The sequence below is a fragment of the Poecile atricapillus genome, chromosome Z (genome assembly GCF_030490865.1).
Source record: "Poecile atricapillus isolate bPoeAtr1 chromosome Z, bPoeAtr1.hap1, whole genome shotgun sequence".
Taxonomy (NCBI): Eukaryota; Metazoa; Chordata; class Aves; order Passeriformes; family Paridae; genus Poecile; species Poecile atricapillus.
In genome coordinates, this window is record NC_081289.1 from 5,722,552 (window position 1) to 5,745,368 (window position 22,817).

General features: G+C 40.6%; 1 protein-coding gene across 7 annotated transcripts in view; it reads left to right on the forward strand.

Annotated features, from left to right (window-relative positions):
- LOC131592837 (CUGBP Elav-like family member 2) overlaps positions 1 to 22,817 on the forward strand; it is a 370,538-nt gene that overhangs the window by 283,337 nt on the left and 64,384 nt on the right. For all 7 annotated transcript variants that reach the window (XM_058864644.1, XM_058864642.1, XM_058864641.1 and 4 more), the window contains one exon: positions 14,400 to 14,448. In XM_058864644.1, coding sequence (XP_058720627.1) covers positions 14,400 to 14,448 — 49 coding nt within the window. The remainder of the gene's footprint in view (positions 1 to 14,399; positions 14,449 to 22,817) is intronic.

Sequence of the window (22,817 nt, forward strand, 5' to 3'; positions counted from 1 at the left end):
GAGAGAAAACAGAAGTTCTGTCTTCTCTGTGGTGCTCAAAAACCCCATAATACTACAAAAAACAGGTGAAACTGGGTGGTCTGATTGAGTCTCCTGCTCTAATAACACACTTTGGACAATCCTATTCTGCCTAATTAAAAGCACTCTTCCCAGATGCAGAGACATAATTTATTTTTTGCTCATTCTCTGGAAGAAATTGTCATCTTCATCAGCTTAGTTGGAAGAGCCACTTTTTTTGTCTGCTCTTGCCCTGTGCTGTGCAGAGAAATCCTTTCTCCTCTGGCCAGCAGGGCCACTGGGGCTGCCAGGAGTACATGGGGAATCATTTGGGTGCAAGCACCAGTCTGGGGGTACAGACGTGTTCATCTGATTGTCTTGGCAGACATTCAGATCCTTTAGAGATGCTCAAATGGACTGTGAATTCCCACCCTGGAAACACATGGAGGACATGGAGTTGCAGAGCTTGTTTTAGGCTGTCAGTGTGTGGAGTGGTCAGCACCCTCTAAAGCAGAGAGCAAATATTATTGACAATACACAGGGGAATGGGTTTAAACTGAAAGAGAGTAAGTTTAGATTAGAAATTAGGAAGAAATTCCTTACTGTGAGGGTACAGAGGCCCTGGCACAGGTTTCCCAGGGAAGCTGGAAGTGTACAAGGCTTGACAGACCTGGTCTAGTGGAAGGTGTCCCTGCCCATGGCAGGAGATGGAAGCTTGAATGGTCCTTAAGGCCTCCTCCAACCCAAACCTTGCTATGATTCAATGATTCTTTGATTTTATTATTCTACAATTAAAGTGTCAAATACCTTTTAACAGGAAAAGCACTAACAGAGGGAGAAAGCTACTATTTGTCTCACTTTTGGAATGGTTTATCTTTTCTCCTTCAGCTTAGCTGAAATCAGTAATGGCTTTGCTACCAGAGGGTAGCCTGACTATCTGCAGGAGCAGAGAGAAACAGTCATTAAAAAAGATGCCATCATAACTCCATTTATTAACAAAAAGTCTGTATCTATTGCCTTGTGCCAGGGAAGTTAAAAAAGTAAAAACTGCAAAAAGAAAAAAAAAATCACATTGAGCTAAACAGAGTCTTAAGCAGTGGTAAACAAAATGTAGCTTCCTTTGTGGTTGATTTTTATCCAGCTGCAGCCAAATATCAAAGCGATATCAAAGGAAAGCTACCCATTAATTAATTCAGACTGACTTCACAAAGCAAGCTGGAGCTTTTGCTGATATCTGATTCTGACAACTTCCTAATCTTCACAAGTTGTCATTAAGAGTGGCATTAAAGCAGTCTGCAGTCAATCCCAGCTCTCGCCCCATTGTAACTCGGAGATGGTCTATCAGCCATTGAGGGGGGAGGGATATGCAAGAAGGGCTTAAAATAAGGAACTTTGCTTCTTTGCAAATGGAATTTACTATGTGTCAGGGAATCACATTAATACACTGTCTCAATCATTCATCCCAGGAATGCTCGCCCATTCCCATTTGCGGCCATTACAAATTGTAGTGAGTGGAAATTTTCTCTTCTGAAGGAGAAACACAGGGAAAAAGCAGAGAAAGAAAATAAAGAGAAGCTTGTGACTGAAAGCAATAATTAGAAGTCTGTAATGATCTCTAAGAAAGTATGAATAGAGGCTTATCACTGATTTCAAGATAGAGAACATAGGATTGTGGGTTGAAGAAAGTAAGATTGTGGACAATAAGACACTAATAAGAGGATAAGATTAAACTAAGAACTTTGAACAACCTGGTCTAGTGGAAGGTGCCTCTGTCTGTGGCAGGGGTGTTGGAACGAGATGAGCCTTAAGGTCTCTTCCAACCCAAACCATTCTATGATCTTATGAACTGAAAATCTGGTACCTCCACAAGTGAAGCTCCTAATTCCACCATGAAAACACAACACTCAGTGTGCCTTACTGCTGCCAGGATCACTCAGAGAGATTGCAGCCTCCTGCAGAGATGTGAGGGATATGACACCTTGGTATTTCCATTCAGCTGTGAATGGCTCAAATAATTGAAGGGAGTTTGTTTTCTAGACCATCACTTGAGCAAGTACCCACCAGACAGCAACTAATACTATTTTGTGACAAATTCCTGACAATACCTTAGAGGGAAATGTGCTGTGTTACTATAAAGTATCTTCATTTTAAATATTGCAGAGACTACAGAGAAGGATTAGTGCTGTTATGGGAGCACCTCACCCAGTATCCACAGCAGCATCAATGAAGATGGTGCATTTATTTCCTCCACAGCCAAATACTGCCCAAATGCCAGTGACAAATGGGAATTGGTTTTGGCTGTACACAGAACCAAGGATTTACCATCATAAGAGGTGAAATATAGCTTAGATGAAGTATCAAGAAAAAAATACCCACTATCTGTTCAATTAGAATAATCTTCTAAAGGATACAAAGTTAAATCCCAGTCCTTATGGGCATTTGGGGTCGGAAAGTATTAGAAAATAAGGGATAGGCAGTAATCCTGTATTGGCATTAAGTCATTCGAGATGAGCTGCTGGATTTTTTCATCTCTCATTTCTCCGATTGCTAAGAAGTGAAAGAAATTGCTATGCTGGGTAAATATAGAATTCTCCTATTTGTACAAAAATATATGATTAACCAAAAAGAAAGATCTTGCTAAGTAAGAGCTACAGTCAGTCTAAGTGCTGTGCTTATATACTTGTGTCTGGAGGGCTCTGAGGGTTGCTCAGGCAGGCGTGTCCCTTGCCTCTTGTGACCCTGTTCATTTTGCAAAGAATGACATGGATTTATCCCAGTTTAAAAGTGGCCTGATAGCTGACAGCCCTCATTGTCTGCTACTTATCTTCCTCCCTGTTGACATGAGAGCCAAAAATAGAGGGTGTGACGTGGGGAAAATTTCTTTACTGCACCCATTCCTCTTTCCCTGTGCTTTCCTTGCCCTTTGCTATAGCTTCACTGACACTGCAACATCCCTCAGGCTGCATTAGCCTCTCTCAGAAAAGGTAGCATATGCTGAAGAAACAGGAGTTCAAGACTTCCCAGTAGCTCTAAATGCTACCTTTGGAGCAGGTAGAATGAATGATGCAAGAGTTTTTAGCTCAGTTGGTTTTATCAGAGGACCTTCTTTATAGTTCTTTGTGGTCTCCAGCTGTTCCACCTGAAGCCATCCCTGCAAATAGATTTCCTTGACCTTTAGGCGAGTTGCACATAAAGAAGTTACTCACAGGGCATGGACAGAGAAAATTTCTAATTGAGTACAGTAGCAGTAAAAAATAAGGAAAAGAAGACAAGTTTTCACATATTGATGTTTACAGTCACTAAATTAAATGTGTTGTTGCTTTTCTTCAAGAAAATCAAGGGGCCCAGTCTCTGGACACAGGCATTAAGGTTCATGCTTTGGATCAGATGCTGGTTCAGAGCTCTGCAGATGGGTGGAGGCAGGTTGATTTTGGCTTTACTCTTCCTAGCACTGTCCCTTTTACTAATGAAATCTTAATCACAGCTTGGTCCAAACACCACAGCCAGCTGGAACTGACTCATTCTTCAAAAATATATGTTTCTGCTAATGTTGTCCATTAATTTTTTGTTTGTTTCACTTTCCAAAACACCTATTGACAGAAATATTCAAATGCATTAGAATTCCTGAAAATTAGCGTTATAAATATATAGTGCTTGTTTAGTTTGAATACAAACCACTTTCCTTATCCCAAAGAAAGCATTGGCAGAGTACATTAGCTACAGAGATGCTAAAAAATTAAAGAGAATGAGTTCATATGAAGGGTGGTTAAAAATAACATGGCTGCACAATGTGACTCTTACTGGTGTTTGTAACTGTATGTATACACAACTAAGCATTCATATTTTCATGTGGACAGTGTGTGTTTTTCTGTGCTGTGTGTTTTCTGTTTTCATAGATGGATTGAATATCGAGCTATCTTTTTCATTCTCTCTCCACAGCCAGATTATTTCGTCAGTGCAGACTATTGGCATAACACTGAGAGTTTGGATGCTGATACTGGATAGTCGTGGAAAATTCCTCTAACTTCAGCTCATAGAGAGCTTAAATAGAATTTATGAGCCATATCCTCATTTGGCATAAAATATTATGGCTCTGCTAGTTCAACAATAAAACCGTACTAGTTACCCCAGCTGATCTCAGTCAGGAGAGTAGGATTTGTGACATCTTCATTCAAAACTTCTTTTCTACCTGAATGTTTTGGCTGTGCCCTGCAATATTTAGAGGCATGCATGTTGACGGGCAGTTTGGGGCTCATGTCTGACCTTTGAAGAAATCTGGATTGGTCTGTGTTTGGTAACAGGGAGGAATTTGACTGCCCCTTTGCCTTCTGGGGAGGAGAGAATTGTGAATCAAGACATGTATTCTGGCCTCAGAACTTCTCTGTACCTTTATGAAATGAAAACAGCAGCAGCCCCAGATCATCAGGGCCAACTTTTTCTATATATTGTAGCCTTTGCTCTAATTTAAAAGGTAGAATTTCAATAGATTTTATAATTTTGATGCTTTTGGGGCTTATTTTAGACTTACCTCAATCACACTTTTTAGCTATAAGATGTTCTTGCTGGTCCATTGTAATGCAAATAGGAGAGCTTTCCAACAGAACTTTAGAAAAGCTTTACATTAAAAAAAAAAAAAAATCCAATAGCCTAGAATTTGAATTTTGTACAAAATAATAGACTCTAGTTTCTGTCAGAAGAGGAGCCCAAGAGCGTTGTTGAATCAAGGTGACCTTCCATGCTGCAGAAAGAGTCAGGCAGAAGATCCACTTAGCAAATGAACAGAAAAATCTGTGATGTGAAACTGGGGGAGTGGCTGAGACTGGTTTCTCTCTTACTGAATGAAAGCAAAAAATTAAGAAGTGTAGATGAGATAACACTGTGAAAGAAACAGAGGAGCCCCTGACTATGCTTTCTTGCCTTTCTGAAATGTTGCTGTCGCTAGTTATTCCTTTTAAAGGGTTATCTCCTGAATTCCAGCTTGGCAAAGGTAGGGGATATTGATGAGCATAATCACATGGTGTTTTCCCAGAGCATAGTTCACCGAGGAGAACAAACAAGCACAGAACAGCGTAAGTATTAAAATAAAACTCATGCAAAACAAGTATTTTATATCCTGGTCACTTTAGCCTCTCTCAGAACTGAGCTTGTGTTTTGCATTAAAAAAGTCACTGCATGTTTTTAAAAACCTATGATTTAAACTAAATTTCTTCACAGTTATTGATATCCAGAAAGAAATGTTATTTTCTTTTCGGTTGGGACTAGGTTTTTGGGGAAGAAGGACAGGGTAGAGGATTGCTTTGTTTTCTTAACAAATTTCTAAAAATTATCCTAGAAGTTGATGTGTAATCAGAGGGATTTATGTAGAAAGGGAGGGGTTTCCTGTGGACCAAGCTTGAGCATTAACACCCTAAAATGGTGACCACAGACTGAGCTACTTGAATATTTTAATTTGGTAGCATGAAAAGTCTTTTTTAAAATGGGGATTTCTTCTTGAGTTTTCACAGATTCTGAGAAGGGAAAAATTCCCTGAATATGCCCCCAGGAGTCAGTGCTCCCTAAGTGGGGGATCTGGGAGAAATGTGAAATCTGTCTTTGCAGACCACTCAAGAAAGAACAAGTCTCTGCTGCCTTCCCCTTTTGAGATGGATGAGGGACCTCTTTGCCATTCCCATGGGAAGGCTTTATGTAGAAGATGACTTAATAGGTAGCATGTTTTGGCTTTGCTCTGGCTCTGTTTTCCAAATACTAATATAGGAGGAGGGGGTGTTCTTAGTTTTGAAGGGAAAGTCTCAATCTCCTTTAAAGTCTCAATCTCCTGTTGACTTCTGGAAAAAAACGCCCAGCTGGGGAGATGGAAGAAAGTACATGTTCAGAACACTTGAGTCATGTCCAGTGGGACACTGACTGGAAGGCTTGTGTCATGCTGGGAATTGAGTCCTGGCGTCTTAGGTCATGCTGGGCAAGTCCACCCCATGCACAGCAAGGCTTCATTAGTTATTAGCTGACATCCCAAAGCCACAACAGCTTGGCTGGCATTTGGTTCCTCCAGCAGCCCTGGATCACTGCTCCAGGTTCTTATGTCGCCTCTCAAATAGGGTATCTAGGGAGCAGTCCTGTAAAAATAACCCTGCTTGTGTGGAATATGCCTGCTAAACAATGTCTTACCTACACCTGATGATAAAATGACAAGATTTTGGCGTGGTAGACTTGGCTTCAGTTGTGGACTAATTCCAGATGCATCACATGGAGCCTCTATGCCTTTTTCCCTGCTGCAAAGAGATAGCAGCAGCCAGTACCTCGCAGTGGTGTTAGGGGAGGAATCAATTAGAGCGTGAGGAGCTGGGCTCTGGTGCAGTGCGGACAGCTCGGCTCCCTCCCACTGGATCATCATTCCAGGCCATGCCGTGCTTCCCTGCGTGACACTGGGCAAGCTGCCGCCTCGCCGCGCTCCATTTTCCGCTCACAAACCTGGGCAGCAGTTTTTGCCCCTGGCAATCACCTTGAATGGGTGTTAAAACCCAGTCAATTAATGTCACAGAGAGACTTCAGTTATCTCCCCGCCCCACCCCACTGACATGTAAACTCCAATTGGCAAAATGTCAACAGAAGTTATTGCTGCTGCCGATGAGATGGATAACTCTTGCTGTTAAAATAATATCTGATGTTTTGCTCAGATGTCTAATGGGTTTGCTTTTTAAGCATGGATGATGCAGAATATCCCCAAGGCATTATTCTCAACAAGTTATAGAATCCCACTTAATGTCTATTTTTAGGATTGAATAGGTTCTGTAAAGGCTCATTTGTTTGAAGAAAAGATAGTTAATAACTTTGCTTTCCATGTGATTTTGAAGAGAAAATTTTTGGCCATACCTCCCCTTCTTTATCTTCACTTCGTTTGGCTCACCTGTGTCCTGAAGTTGTTGCCATTAGTGTGAGAGGTAAGAAATTAAGGAATTAAATAAAGGGAGAACTGCTAAAAGAGCAACAGTAGCTATTTGTATACTAGGAAGTGGTCACTTCTAAGATATCCAACTTCTTAATTTCTAAATGAGGGTACAACATTTAAACGAGACTGAGTGCTACAGCCCAATTAGTAAATGTACAGGAGGAACAGCAGGATGTGGGAGTGACTGTGAAAGGGATCACTAGATGAAGACTTATTAATAATATTAATATTGTTATTATTATTTTAAAGTGCAGCATTGTTTTTAGTCTCCCTAACTAATGTTTAATTTAACTTGAATTTAAACCACAGTGTATAGTGGATTGCAAATGACTGAGTTGGAAAGCTCCCAAAAGCCATTGAATTTCAGTGGTTTCAGTGTTCTCCGGTAAAACAACTTGTTTTAAGCAAGCTATATGCTTGTTTCTGTGCTCTAAATAGAAAATAATGATGTTATGCATTACCGCATGAACTATATTTGGCACCCACCAGCAATATTCATTTTCTCTTGCTTCTCTCTCTTCCTCCTTCCTTCCCTCTCTCTCTCTCGCAAAAAAAAGCATGTATATATGTCTGACAATAATCTAGGAGGCCAAGTAACAGATCACATTCTTATACTACTAAAATTGTATGAATGCCTAACACATCTTAAATCCCTTAAATTGGGATTTATGAAAGGATGACAGCAAACAATCTTTTAGCTGTGCCATGGCTCAGGCAGTTACAGCGACTGCTTTACAGTTATTTGTGAGTCTAAGTGATAAATGCACATTTGTCCTCCTTTTATCTGTGAATAAACAAAGGTGAATGACTTCAACCAATACTGGGAATCCAAAGTTCTGCCTGTGCTGGTGAAGCACTTTCCTGCCTGGTGCGTGGGCATATTTTTGGGGGAAAAACATGGGCTGCATACTGTTCCCACTGGACAGTATGGACAGGATATCCTGTTGTGAGTGGAAGGAGGAGTATAGCTGTGTAAATGCAAGCTGTGCCACACCACTGAATTTAAGATCCAGAGAGCAGTGCTTTGCCTCTTATTCACTAGTATTTATTTGGCCTTGGAGATTATCCCCAGTTCCCAGAGAAGTTCCCTAAGCACTAGCCAGATATTGACTGCGTAATTCAAGTTAGTTTGACCCTAGAGGAGTCATTCTAAACAGTTCTTTTCGATAGGAAAATACACCTCTTTCACTTCTGGGAAACTCATATTACTTGTGAGTCACAAGGGTTTAAATAAGTAAAAACAGCTGGCAATGAAAAGATGTGAGAAATGAGTGCTCAAGAGCTCCTCTGAAAGATCCTATGGAAAAACTGGGGATCTAAAAGCTGAAATGAGGGGTAGGGAGTGGGGTGTAGAAATATCTGCACATAAATAGTCCAGAAAAACAATGGTCTCTTAAACACTGAAAATCATTTAATCCTCTGGTGCTTATGAAGTATTTTCTCTTCTTCCCCTAGTCTTCTGGTAGGTCAGTACATTCCCTCCTGACTTCCAGACTCAGTAGAGGTTCTCAGAAACCTGGTTGGTCCTGTTTTTGCCTTGCACTATTGGTCTAATTAAACTGCACTCACTAATTGGTCAGAAACTTGGAAAAAGCTTTGAATTAATTTCCAGACCAGAGTTAGGCAAAGAACAATTTTTTCCCTCTGGTTTTCATGCTGGTACCTCTTAAGGTGTTTTTCTTCTGAGCCCTTAGCCTGTCTCTGCTACTCCTTTTAATATTTCCTTCCCCTTCAGTTTTCCTTCTGATTCCAAAAGTCATAGAATTTATAATCCTTCACCCAAAAAGAATATTAGGGTTTAATTAAGGTCTAATGTCTCTTCTTCTCTATCCTGCATTCTCTCTTGACATTTTACAGTTCCGAGATGTAGAAAATACAAAAGAAGTCCCCTTTGGTTTCAGTAGTGATTAATGCTAGCAAGAAGCAAGTCCCAGAGTGCTAGAAAGGGCAAGACACACGCAAGCTGTCATCATTTAATCCTATTGCTTTTTGTTGGGTTTGGTTGTTACCCAAGTAACCCAAGTTCTTCAAATTTACCCTTTGCTTGGGGGGAGGTTTAGCTCCATTTTGTGTGGTGTTTCTCTGTGATGTGGTTTGTAGGAGTGACAGGTAAGGGACAAACTGAGTTGGGTCATGGCTAGAAACTTACAGGCAGAGCAGATGACAGGGAAGGGAGGAAGGGGACAAGTCTGGAAAGGGCTAAGAGCTCTAGAAGTCTGCTGGTGGCTTTAAAGGATTATGGAAAGGTGATGACAGGAATTGTAAGGAGTGAGGAGTCATGGGTAACATTCCCCACACATAATCCCTCAACTCTGATGGTGAAAAGACACATTCTGCTTAACATTAGAGGACTTGCAGGAGGTGGTGTTTGACTTCCATACTGAGCTGGGTGAAGGTGGGGGCAGGTCTAATGTGCATTCAAAATCCCTTCTTGCCAAGTGGTTTTCCTTCCTCAAGGCACAAGGAATGACAGGAGCAAGGCATGTGCATCCACAGTGGCAGGAGTGGACAATAAAAGCTGCTAATAGATGTAGTAATCATGTTTGAAGGTGTTTTTGCAATGGACCTCAAAAAAAAAAAGACTTTTCAGTCTAGGTGGACAGAGTTTCAGAGGTGCTGAGGGTATCCAAATTTCACAGACTCAACACAGCTGCAGCAAAATGAACCCATCAGCTTCTTCATCTTCACTGAAAGGCATCTCCTGCTTTTAATCACTAAAGTCCTGTGTAAGACTAACATACTCATGTTTAATATCTTAAAGCAGCCAATACATACCATTTCGAGTGCCAACTGCCTCCTCCTACAAACCTTGCTTCACTTGCAGAAATTGCTGCTTGGAGGAAGTCTTTAGCCTACCCAGAATATCTGAATGCCCATTTCTCTTCAGAAAATTGATGGAAAGCAGGTGTCCAAAAGCCTTTCCAGCAAATATATTGACAACTCTGAAATGTGATTTAAGCAGTTGCTGTTGATGCAGTGGTGATTTGGAGTGTGCCAATCCCATGCTCATCCATGCCTGGAGACAGTTCTCACCCATTCACCCCTGACACCTCAGGCTTAAGGTTACACCTGATCTGAAGCATCCCCTGACTAAACAAAACAAACCACGAGCTGATCGCCTTGTGCGATGTGCAACCACACAATAGTAATCACAGCTAATGACTCTGCTAAATGCTAGACTGCACACACCTCCTTGTTTGCTGTTTGTTTTGTATACAGAAGGTAACATCAACTGAATAACGAGGATGCCAAGTTACAGATGGGGTTGTGGAATCGTATTTGACAGCCGATTAGAGTAATCTGACAGAAATGATGACTTAATCACCACGACAGACTCCAAATTCCCAGATAGAATTCCACCCAGGTTAATCTAATTTCCTTGCAATATTTTTGCCAGAAATAGACTCTTAGCTGGCTTGTTTTCTCCCATGCAGATGTCACATGGCTTTGACAAGAATGTAAATAGGTACTGTTATTATTGTTGAAAAGATGGCTTTGAGGCTCTAAAGCTGGAGAGGTTGCATGCCTTTGAGATGCATTGGGTTGCTTTGCTGTGTTTTTTTCTCTAATGACGTTATGTTTACATACAGCAAGATGTACTCAGGAGAAAGAGGGGGGACAAAGATGTAACTATTCAATTGTAATTCTGAGCCATGGAGTTGTCCTGCTGCTGCCCTGGACATAGCCAGCAGCCAGATTCTCATTAATTTCAGGGGGATTTTCAGGGTTGCATGTTTGACAATTGTTTTTTTGCCTTTTTGATTCCCATGGACTGCCTCAGCACCCCTGCTTGGGATGCACCCAAGGAGGGGCAGTGACGTGCTTGGCCCCAGGCTTTGGGTGGCCTCTGTGACAGCACAAGCAGCAGTGATGCCCCCACTTTGCTGCCAGCACTGCCACAAGGCACTGGCAACCTTGGGCAACAGGTATTTGCCTGCTCTCAGTGTAAAACAGTGGCATGGTGTGTTTTGAGACCGATGGGCAGAGAGTGCCTGCAGGAAAGGCAGGTCATGCCCTGCTTGCTGCACAAGAGTGCTCAGTAGAACTCTAATATTGCCAAGGAGAGGTTGATCACAGCCCATACTCCAGCCTGGGTTTGATATCCCCATGCACAGTGCTTGCCAGGGGAAGCTGCCCATGCTCAGAAAGAATTTGCCTGAGAGCTGTGTTGTTCTCTTTTACTGTGTGTGATCAGCACAGGATGATGTTCAAGTTAATAAATTACTTGCTGAGGCTATTTTTCTTATTCTTGCATCTTTATTAATTGTAAATGTGCATTCATAAATACTGTATTTTCATAAGCAAAGCTTTCTCCAAGAAAAAAAGAAAATGTTTCCTGTTGTTCGGTGTGACAACATGACATACTGAGAAATCACTTACCTTGAGATCCATAAGTGATGTATAGCTACAATAACAGCTTTCTGATAAGACGGGAAATCCTTCATTTCAGTAGATGACAGGATTCTAGTGAGTGGCATCTAATTTGAAACAGTTTTATATCATCTATAATCTTTTGGAGGGCCTGGGAAAGCACAGCTATTTTATTGTTTTATAGCCTGCAGTTATACAAGAAAGATACAAAACATACAGATTATTTTTTCTTTTGCTCATTGTACAGTGAAAGGATAGTACCTATTTAGCTTTTGTCTCTGCCCCTTTAATTTTCTTATTCACTACACTTCTTTGAGAGTCATTCTTTTCTTTTCTTTTCCTTTTTTACACCTACCTTTAAATATTTTATGGGTGGAGAGCTTATAATATGTATTGTCACGGCAGTTGTCTCTAGAGGTCAGCAATGAGTTTAATAATGAGATGCGAACCAGTGACTCTGTAAAACCCATTTCAGGTTATAAATGGCATGTTTTATTGAATCTAGTGTTAAAGGTTGTTAACGTATCAATTGGTGATGGTCAGGGTTAAACAAGCTTCAACATGAGCCCTCTCATGTTAGGAAACTGTCAGTAAAGTATTTTTCCACTTTCTTCTTCGCTGAAGCCAGGTTTGTGTATCACATCTATTTTTCTGGGGGTGTTCTGCAGTTTAAACTCTCCAGGCCTGAGCTGGATCTTCTATTAGTTTTGCACCGATATAATTTTAAGCACAATGGCATCACTCCCAAATTCAGCTGGATGGTGTGAAGAAAATTTGGACCATGAGTTTTTAGCAAGAGCTTTTGAAATCAAGTCAAAACCCATTTGAAGCATCATGTTAAATCTTGCATCTTGCTTCGTGAATGTACCAGATTACTGAGTTAATGAACTTGGGGTAATGATGTGTGACTGAAGAGGATGACTTTGGATATGCAACAAATGTGTTTGTCAGGTAACCCTGATCTTTCTGGTGTGACCATGGGCTGCAAAAATAGCTTCTTCATGTGAATTTGGTCTAAAGTTGGCTTCTCTGGTTCAGGAAGTTTGAAAAGTGAGAGGTTTTTAACGTTGTTAGAATAGCTTTTATTCAGAAGTCCTGAAATTGGGCTGGGTTTTTCTCTAATATTCTTGCATATTCCTGAATTTTTAATACTTGCCTTTCTTTCCTCTATTTTCTCACCACTCCATGGCTCCTCAGAGACATCAGTAACCTGAAAAAGCCTTGTGGAGCAAGTTACACCCTTTTTTCTTCTTTCTGTTTCTGGTTGCTGAGTGGACATGCTGCCTCACATTCCCATGAATTTTAAGTCTCCTGCAGTATCCAGTATATTGTTGATGTCAGGAAAAATCTTAAGCAATAAAGGAGACAGAAGTATCGAAGTTCCCTTTTTTCTATAAAACTGATCTAATAAGAGTGGTGGCAGACAAATGCTGGGTATTAAAGTCCATTTAGGAAACAAATGATTCAAAGAGAGCAGAATTGTTAAAACTGAAGAAAATTTATGCATCCCGACAACCACATCTACCTTGTGGCTTTGCCTTTCCCTAGGACACAGTGGGGAGTTGTGCTAGCAGCACAGGAAAGACATTGATTTGCAAGGCCAGGGAACATTCTGGACTTTGAGTAAATCTAACAGAAATATTCACAGCAATATTTTATATTTTCTAAAGAATCCAGCAACTTTTTCCCTGGTGGTTAAGTTACTTCACCAAAAGCAATGCAGATGTGGGTTTCTGTACAGCTTTGAAAGCATACTTGATATGAGGGCATGGATGTTCTCCCCTGCTCAGCTGTTTTTGTTTCCCAGAGTTTGTCATAACAGTCTTTTATTAAAAAAATGGAATTGCCTCTGACATTTTCAGGCAATACGCAGCTGCGCTGCACTGAAAAATGATACAAAAGTAAAAAGAGCATACATTTTTTCACCTGTTCATGTGAATTGGTAAGGAATTGCTGAGGAGAGAAAAGGCAGTGGCCCTGCTGCTGCTGGAAGGTTTGTGCAGTCAAATCCCAGTAACTGTGTAGAGCCCAAGAAAGAAAATAAAAATGGGGTTTTCTTTTGCAAGCTTAAACATCTCCCACACTGAATCTCAATGTGAGGTCAGTTCTGGAAGCTTTTGAGGAGCTGCAATAAAATTTCCCTTAACACACCACAGTGGCCGCAGGGCTGGATATCACCAATGTCCTGTGGAAAACTCTGATCGTGAGGAGCTCAACTGCTGTGGTGTTATAATTCCTGAAAGGACAAAAACACCATTTGTAGAAATTTTATTGCAGCTGTGAACAATTCAGCATGGGAGCAGTTTCATTGAGTAGAGAAAGCTGAGGACACACCAGACAGAGTGTGCTAAGGTGGGATGTTCAGCACAGAAGGCTGCACACAGGGGTTGGTTTCCTTTGCAGTAAGAGGGACATGAATGCAGGAAGAGGTTGAAAAGGAAACAGGATTTGGAGTTTTTATGGAAGCCAGAACTATTACACGTGGTGTAACATTCCATTGTGGTGGAAGCTTTATGAATGAATGTGAAATGTATTCTAAAACAAAAAGATGAGATACTAAACAATTATAGGAACCTGCTTTAGGAATCAAATTCTCTTATTCTTCAGTCCTGAAAGAATCAGCACAGTTTTTTTTTGATTACAAGCAGAGTTCATTTGTCAAACTCAACTCCTCTGAGTATGTTCGAAATGCTTGCTAGTTCTTAAATTACTTGAAAATTACATCTTGGTTTTGGCAGTGGTTGAGCTCAAGATAAAAAAAAAGTTGGTAAAACAGAAACCAAGTATGCCATAAACTAATGAGAGCTGTAACTTTAGAGGTCTTCTGAAACTAGATACAGCAAATTAAAGATTTATATGAGTCCTATGGGCCCAATGATTTTTTTTTAAACTTCCTCATTATAAAATACTCCTTTACCATTTTATTCTTTCCTATAAGCCTATAATACAGTGTTATTTTGAACTTATATAATTTCAACATGTTTAATATTAAAATGTGTCTCTTTTTAGCCCATCATTAAAAACATCACTCTTGATTTCTTATGACTATCCAACCTGCCTTACTCTCTTTCATTTTTGTTTTCAGATGCATCATCCTATTCAGATGAAACCCGCAGACAGTGAAAAGTCAAATGGTATGTGTTAATTTATTTTTACTTAATTGCATCTTTCTCTAAATTTAGCCAAACATTGTAAGAGTTTTTGCTTTACTCCTTTTGTGGTGAATATAATAAGCAGTTTCCCTACACACATGACGTGTTGGGAAGGTGCTGGGGTGCTCTGAACTCCCTTTTGTCTTCTGTTTTAAAGAAGGAAGGAAATGTCCTCAGAAAGGATCTTCCTTGTAACTGCTGTATGTCCTGACCTACCTCACTGCATACATCCTTCCTTTGGGTTCTCCTAACAGAGGTAATGTGGGAGCACCTGAGATTGATAAGATGGAGATAAAATGTTAATGCTGAAAATTGAAAATAAGAGAAACAAAAAGGCATACTTGTGTTAACACACTATGTAAGTACATGATTGGCCTTAAACATTTGCCAAAACTACCTATTTACAGAAGGATGCCATTCTGTATCTGAGCCAAATTTAGGTTTTAATCATATGCTTCATTACGAGCTGGGAAGCCCACTTTGGAGCTCTCTGTATACTTATTCCTCAAAACGATTGAAAAATGAATGCCATAAAGACAGTAATATCCATTTGGAATACTAGGGTACTGCCTAAGTGGATGTATATGACATGCAAAATAGATGGTAAGCTAAATCTATTAAACATGCTAGGTTTATATATTCAGGGAAATAAGATAATCGAATGGTAGTGCAACTTGGCAGCGTGTGATTCTTTAAAAATATATACGTGTCTATTTTGCCCCTTGATTTGTTCCTGTAATTTTCTAAAATATATGTTAAAGATATCATCTGCCTTCTTAGATTGCAAGAGCTTCATTTTCCCTTAAGGCCCACATAATCAGAGCTGGTTCCTCCAACAGGCATCTTTGCACCTCATTAATTAGTAATCAGGGCAGAAGCCGTGCACTTAGAGATCTACATACCTGCAAATGTAAATTATGATTGGGCTCTAAATCTCTCCGCAAGGCTTTTTTAAGGCTTCTTTTTTTGCTAATTGTAGTGCATCCCTTTTTCAGGCTTCTCCAAGGATTATGAAGTTTGGAAGGAAATTAAAACTTCACGTTATGCTAGGTTTCCCATTATGATAACTTTCCAAACAAAAGTGGCCAAGAGCACAGGAAATATGAGCCCTCACCCATTTGTGGGAGGGGTTGTTCTCTCTGTCAGATTGGAATCATAGAATCGTTGAATATTTTGAGCTGGAAAGGATGGATATCCATCCATGAGGATTCTGTAAGTCTAATTCCTGGCCCTGCACAGGGCAATCCCAAAAGTCCCACCATGTTCTTAAGAGCATTGTCAAAATGCCCCTTGACCTCTGTCAGTCTGGTGCTGTGACCACTGCTCTGGGGAGCCTGTTCCAGTGCCCAGCCACCCTCTAGGTGAAGAACATTCTCCCAAAGATTTTTTAGCAGTGATTTCTTGCTGTCTTTGAGTGCTCAGAATAGAGGCCAAGGCACCTGGATGGGCAGAAGGACTGAACTTTTCAGGCCCCACTGCAGTCAAGGAGAACATTGTTGTTGGAATCCAAACTCCAGTCCCTAGTATTTAGTGCTAGCAGTGGGCACAATTATCCCTTAGGCACAGGAATGCTGGCCTGAGCTCTCTAAACTAAGTATGGCCTCCATGGGTTCTTCTTTCAAAGACAAATTGCACCTCAATTTCCTTGGCAAATTAGAAAAATAAGAGTCAATGGGTCAGAATTGACTCGCAGTGAGTTACTTGTTCATTGCCTGAAGTGTTTCTGAAGGAGATTGAACATATTGGAAAAAACACTGTGGGGAATTGTGCAAATTCTGTCTCTCTGCAAGTAGCACCTGCTTGGAAAGCAGGGTAGGTTGGCTCCTGGCTGCTGCTGTTAGTCTGGGGTTATCTGCATGAAACTCCTGTCTGCACTGTGGGATTACTCTCTTATTTTCTGGCATCTATTCAAAGCATAAAAAATCACAAGGGATTGGGTTTTTTCACTTTTTTTTTTTTTTCCTTGCCTTTCTTTGTATTTTTTTGGGAAAAACAAATTGTCACTTTCGGGGTTCCAACTGTCAAATTAAACACCTTTTTAAATTTAGACTCCTGAAGGGTGTGGGAACTTTTGATAGGCATGTTCAAGGGGTGGTGAACTTTTTTTTATTTTTTTTTTTTTAAATCGACTGGAAAAATAGGAGGCAAACTAATACCACAATGATGGTAATAATGGTACAGCCCCTCAGAAAGGCAGGCATGGGGTTCATGGAGTGGGTGACAGTTTGTGAGCAGCGTGGAGACCAAGAAAGGGAAAAAACAGCAGCGTGGGGGATGTGGAGGTTTGTTTGGCACATGTTTCCTGTATGCTCCAGGCTATCCATCTGAGGAGGTATATTATCCATGCCAACAGCAAACTGTAAACTGTACCTCTTCAAGCAGATTGGCAAGTTCAAAGGGGAAAAGAAAAAAGACATGCCAAGGCATCTTGGTTTTCATGATCCGTGGTGATTGAGCTTTTGAGGAATACTCAAATCTCTTTGATTTCTGAGTCATGGGATGATACCAGTGAATTTTATGGGTAGAGTGGTGTTTCTCAGTTTGCAAACAGGTTAAAGAAATTTTCTTGGTCAAAATTTTGTTGTGAAAATATGTGTAGGACAAGTTGAATACTGTACAATTCTTCTGAGCTTGTACATGTTTGTGAAGGATTGATAGACCTGTTCAAGTTCCATCAGGAGGAAGGAGAGGTACTCTCAATCAACTTACAGAAGTTTTCAAAGAACGATATTTGCTGTGTGATTAAATGCCTGCCCTCCATATTGAATCCCTTGTGAAAAAGCTTTGAATGAGCATCCAAGGCAGAGTCTACCAGGATGAAATGCTCCTTCTTTTCCATCACTGTTCCTGCTCTTAGATGTCTGCATCACCTGAGGAATCTTGTCCCTTGACACCAGAGGCCAAGCTCACCCCATGGAAACTGGGAGATGGGTATGGAAAGGACACCTCCAGCACACCTGGAACAGGTTGCTCAGAGCATCTCCTGGCCATGAACATTTCCAGGGCTGGGGCATCCACAGCTCCTCTGGGAAGTCTGTTCCAATGGTTCCTTCCCTGCCTGCAATGTGTCTAAGTCATTTCTCTGGTCATGCAGATGAAGCAAATCTTTATCTCTTCCACCAAGCTTTTAGCACCTAGAATTGATGGGGCAAGAGTTGCCCTCAGATTTAATTAATTTGTCTACCCAAGGGGATTCTGAAAAGTTCTGTTGAAAAACATAACATCTCTTGAAGATTTTCAGATCATGAATTTTGTGGTGTGTCCTGGTCTGATCAGCTTTCTGCAGGTTGTTTTAACCTGTCTAGAAAGTTTTGGTTAAGGATTTTCTGGCAAAAAAGCATGTTTTTAACTTTGAAGGCTCCACCATTACTAGATTCATCACTCACAGTATTTATCCTTTTGAGGACATTTTCCCTTTTTCAGGCAAAGGGGGTTCCTCCAGTCTAATGCTGAAAAACTTACACACACCTGCTTGACTCTAAGTTGTCTCTGGCAATTAACATCCCACAGTTTGCAAATGCTTGAATGTCTTGGATCTGCATTTGAACACAGTCAGTATTTTCAGGCACATATCCTGCAGACAGTATGTTCTTAAATGGATCAATCATCACTGCTCAGGGTAAATGACAAAATTCTCTATTTAAAAAAATTAAAGTAGGGAGGAGGGTAGCTGAGTAATCTTACAATTTATTTTCATTGATTTTATTAGTGGAAAATTAAAAAAATTAATTTTGAAATTCTAAGTAGCACAACTTTTCTGATTTGGAGGTAGTAATTAGATGCCATATGTTAGCACTAACACATAGAAAACTTGATAATTAATGCAGGCAGCTCTGGATTCAGGTGTGACTTTGACAGATTGTATGCAAGGGGTTTTCACAGGCTTACAGCTAGGGATAAAAAGTCTGATTTCACCTCTTCCCTTCTATGTGGGAGTAAAAAATCAAAACAAAAAAAACCCTCCACACCATTTATACAAAATTAACTATTTATCTATTTGCTCAAAAGAGAAAGCATCTTCTGGGAAGAGAATGCACTCTTTCTGACTGGACTCAGAAATGTACAATAAAGGGTTATAATTTTGATCTTTCAGAATTTTGGGGGTTTAGAAGAATGGAAAGAAAAGCTATGTTGAATCTTCAGGGAGATTTCCCACAATTATTACAGGGTTTAATTCTTTTGTAGCATTCAGAAAATAATCTCTACTCCTTTATCCTCCTGGGTTAGTGCAAGCAATCTAATACAGCCTGCAAGAAATGCTCATTACTGAAGCAAATAGAGTAAAGCTAAAAAATTAGACCCTTCAGGATGTTATTCTGCACACTGGATGTAGTGCTGTCAGAAGACAGGAGGCTCAGTTTGAAAAGTTCCCCCCCAGCAGAGAAAGACTTCATCTCAGATAACCTTTGATGGCTAAGGCAGAGTTGGGGGTTCAAACACAATGCCCAGGCATGCATGCTGGTGATGGCAATGCTGGCCTTCACAGGGTTACAAGAGCAACTCACCTCATTTTAAAACAGATATCTGTAACTCTCCATGCAGTGTTCCTGCATTCTGGCAAACCCCACCCCAAATCAAGCAGGCTCAGCACTGGAGGTGTCACTCGAGCTGCCCTGGCAGCACAGCCAACCTGTGTTTGTAATGTGTTGGGATGGATTAAAGGTGAATCCTATAATGTGTTAATCAAGAAACTGTGAGGTTTCACACTTTCCTTCCTATAAATAGAACTTCAGGCCTTGTTTACTGTGACCTTCTGGCTACTTCTGCTCCATCAAGGAGGGGCACTCAGCCCCCCCATCCTAAGTGTGGCTTCCAAACAGGTGCCTCTACTTCATTCCCTTAGAGTAGTGTAAAATAGTCGGAAAATTCAACTAAGCCCATGAACAAGGTTCAGAAATAATGATGTCAAACACATGCTAAAAAAGTTTTGATTTTCCTGGATTTTGAATTGTTGAAACCTCCCCCAAGGGTGGGAGAGAGAGTTATCAAGTAGCAGTGAAATGCTTTTGAGATACATGCGCACAGGTGATGGCCCTTGCACACTGTTTGTTATCCTTCCCCCAGCCTTCTTTGCCTGCTCTCATTGCCCAAAGCACTTGCAGCTCCCAAGCTTTGTCCAGTCCCACAGAGCTCATTTATTCCTCCTGTCCCTGCAGCTGGAGCTCAGGACATATAGATGTTATCATGATGCCCAGGATCTGAGAGTTGGCTGGAAGGTAACAGCATCTGTCAATCTACTCAGTCAATGTAAAAAAATCTGTAATCTACTGTCAGTAGCAGGGGAGAAACTCCCATGACAAAGGCCATCCCACCTGGCTGGGAGATGTGAGATCTGTCACTTTTTGAAGGAGCCAGTCTCAGTTGAGCTGAGACCAAACCTGTAGGTCACTGAAGTTAGGCCAGATGGGTTTAGGCTGCCATCCTTTCCCTAAGCAGCAGCACCCATCCCAACCTCAGTGCTTTGCTGGGTCATGTGTGTTTAATGCTAGGCTCCTCATTTTACAGCCCATGGGAGAAATCCAGCACACACAGGAAAATCTGCAGGCTTGGCAGATCCAGAGGGAAGTTTGCTAACCTCTAAATATGTTTGACCCACACTTCTTGCACTCTGTTATCTGATTCTCAAACCTTGCCTGTGTGGCTGGTAAGAATTCATTTTAGAAAGAAAGAAGTGGCTGACCAAAAATGCAGAAATAACTCCTGAAAATCAGTCTTATCGAGGTGGAAAAGTATTCCTTTCTCTGTGTGGGAATATATTGTTAAAAACTCTTTCAGCCTAATAATATCAGATGTTCTATCAGATGGAGTGAAAACATGTCATTTTGATCTTGACAATTGTCACTTTAAATGTTTTTTATGCTGGGCCCCTAGCCAGAAAAAGAATACCAATTTTCTTAAGCTTCAACACTGATCAGCACTGACTAATGGCGCTGAATGCAGAGCACATCATCATATCAATATGTTTTCTGTACTCTGAGCATTCTTCATGAAATCTGCATTTTTTAGATGTACAGTACACAGGAGCTGGATGTTTAATTTACTATAAAATCACCCTCAAGCTGCAAACCTGCAAATCATGTTAGTTAAATGGCATATTTATAGGTTTACTCTCAAAACCGAAGGAGGCCGATGGGGAGTTTGTCGCTTGCTACTCTTTGGAAAATTAAAACAAAGCCTTCTGTTCACATCTCATTTCTTTTGAGTCTCCATGTGAATCTTTTTGGTTTGAGACTTTGTCCTGGCACCAAAGCAGGACCCAAGGAACCTCCTCTGGGATGCTATGGCAGGCATTTGTCCAACTCAGCAAGTAGCTATTTTTAAAGGAGGGTTGGACCTAGTCTACCCCTAGTCTACCTAGTCTAGACCTGCACACACTTTCAAGCCTAAGATCAACCCAAATTTAAACTGGCTGGTGCTAGCTGACACAGAGACACTAAATAAGAGGTTCATAATACAGAGCAGAAGACAATGCTTGGAAATGTTCTTGGCACCAAGGCTTCACCCAGCCTGACCTGAGTCTGTGGTGTGGAGAAATCCAGACCTGCACTATGGCCATAGTCTGTAGCTGTTGTCAAGAGGACAGGCTGGCCAGGGGACTTCCTCAAAAAGGTTGCTCATGGCAATATAGGAATTGTCTGCAGCCAGGTTACAGGCATCCTTTCACCAGCAGAAGTGGCTGCCTGCACTCCTCTTGTAGCTGTGAGCCAGGCAATTCAGCTTTTCCACCCTTAAAATAATAATTAGCAGCATCAAGGTCAGCTATATATTATGAATCAGATGTAAAGTTTCATAATAAGACATATATATATATATATTTATGTATACATAAATATCTCAACTTGCAGGTCTTATTTGCAATCACGCATATTCAGCTCCTGATCTGTATATAACTGGCTCATCCCATGCATTCATCATTTCTTAACCCTTTCTGGAGGGTTCACCTGCCTGTGGAACCTCAATATAAAGTGTGAATGAAAATGTTCAGTCTTGAGGAATCTCTGCTGAAGAAAACATCTTCCCCTGGGTGTTAAATTCACACCAATTTTCTTGCAAGCTTGTAGAGTGAGAAGTTGGAATTGCAGGGGCTGGCCACTGTTTTGGGTTCTGAAAAATGCATGGGTTTGGTGCTTGCTTGTATAAAAGCTACAAATACTTTTTAAAGTCAGCGATTTAAGGAGAAAATTACTTCAAACGCTTCTTGTGATCAATAAACATGAACCTCGTCTTGTTATTCTTGAAATTATTAAATGCACTGAAAGTGTTGAAGTATAACACAAATAAAATCCTAGAAAAAATGGACACAGTTCCTTCTTCTTCAGCTGCAATTTTTTCCATGTGACAAACTTGTTCTAATACAGGAGACAGAGTTAGAGAGCAAGGGAGGATTCATTTTTTTTTTTTTGTAAGCCCAGAAATGAAAATACTTCATTACAAAAATAATTTGCACAATAATAGAAATAAGTAAGTGCAGTGCAGACTCTCTGGAGAAAAGCTTTCCTTCCCTCTTTGCTTCCCCACAAACCCTGACAGTCTGCTCATTAACAGGGAATTGGATTTACATGCCATTTCCAGAGAAGAAGAAAGCACTGGTGTATGTACTGTATAATAAGCACTTAGATTTTTGGTTTAATATAGATGGGTGGGTGCGTTAACATTTTTAAGTTTTTCCAGAGTGCATTAAGTTTTGATGACCTCTTTCATTTTTGACAAGAGTCCCGAGCTTTGAGTTTGATTAATAGGACTGTGTGCATCCTGCTGCAGCAGTCCAGCTTGTGTTGGTGACAGTGCAAGCAGGAAATATTCTACCAATAATTCAGGTAAAGCACATTTTTCATGGGTTTGTTTTTTTTTTTGCAAACTCAGCATCATTACGCATCAAAGGGTGTTCAAGTGATGTCCTGAAATATGTGTTGTGTCTTTCTGAAGGGAAAGAGGGCTGTGGCACTAAAAAAGAAAAAAAAAAAAAACAGAAGAAAAATTTAATGCATTCTTTCTCCAGAGCAGTCATTGCATATCTGCCTTTTCAGTGCCATGCATTAAGTTGGCTGAAATTGAAAGCTCAGACAGGAGCTGCTCTCAAAACATTTCTCAGGAATATTTTTCATTAGCTTGTATCATTACGTGCACAATCTCTTCTTCACCCTCACCCCATCATGATGTCTTTCACACACGAGGGGGTTGAGGGAATTTATCTGAATTAGAATCTATGCAAAAGATATCTTTAAAAGCATCTCTACCAGAGGATACTTTCCTTTTAGAAGCTGTGAAGGGGAGGTGTATGCAGAGTGACTAAGACAGCCAATTAATGTTATATAAACAGCAAGCACCACTAGAAAAAGGAGAGAGAGAAA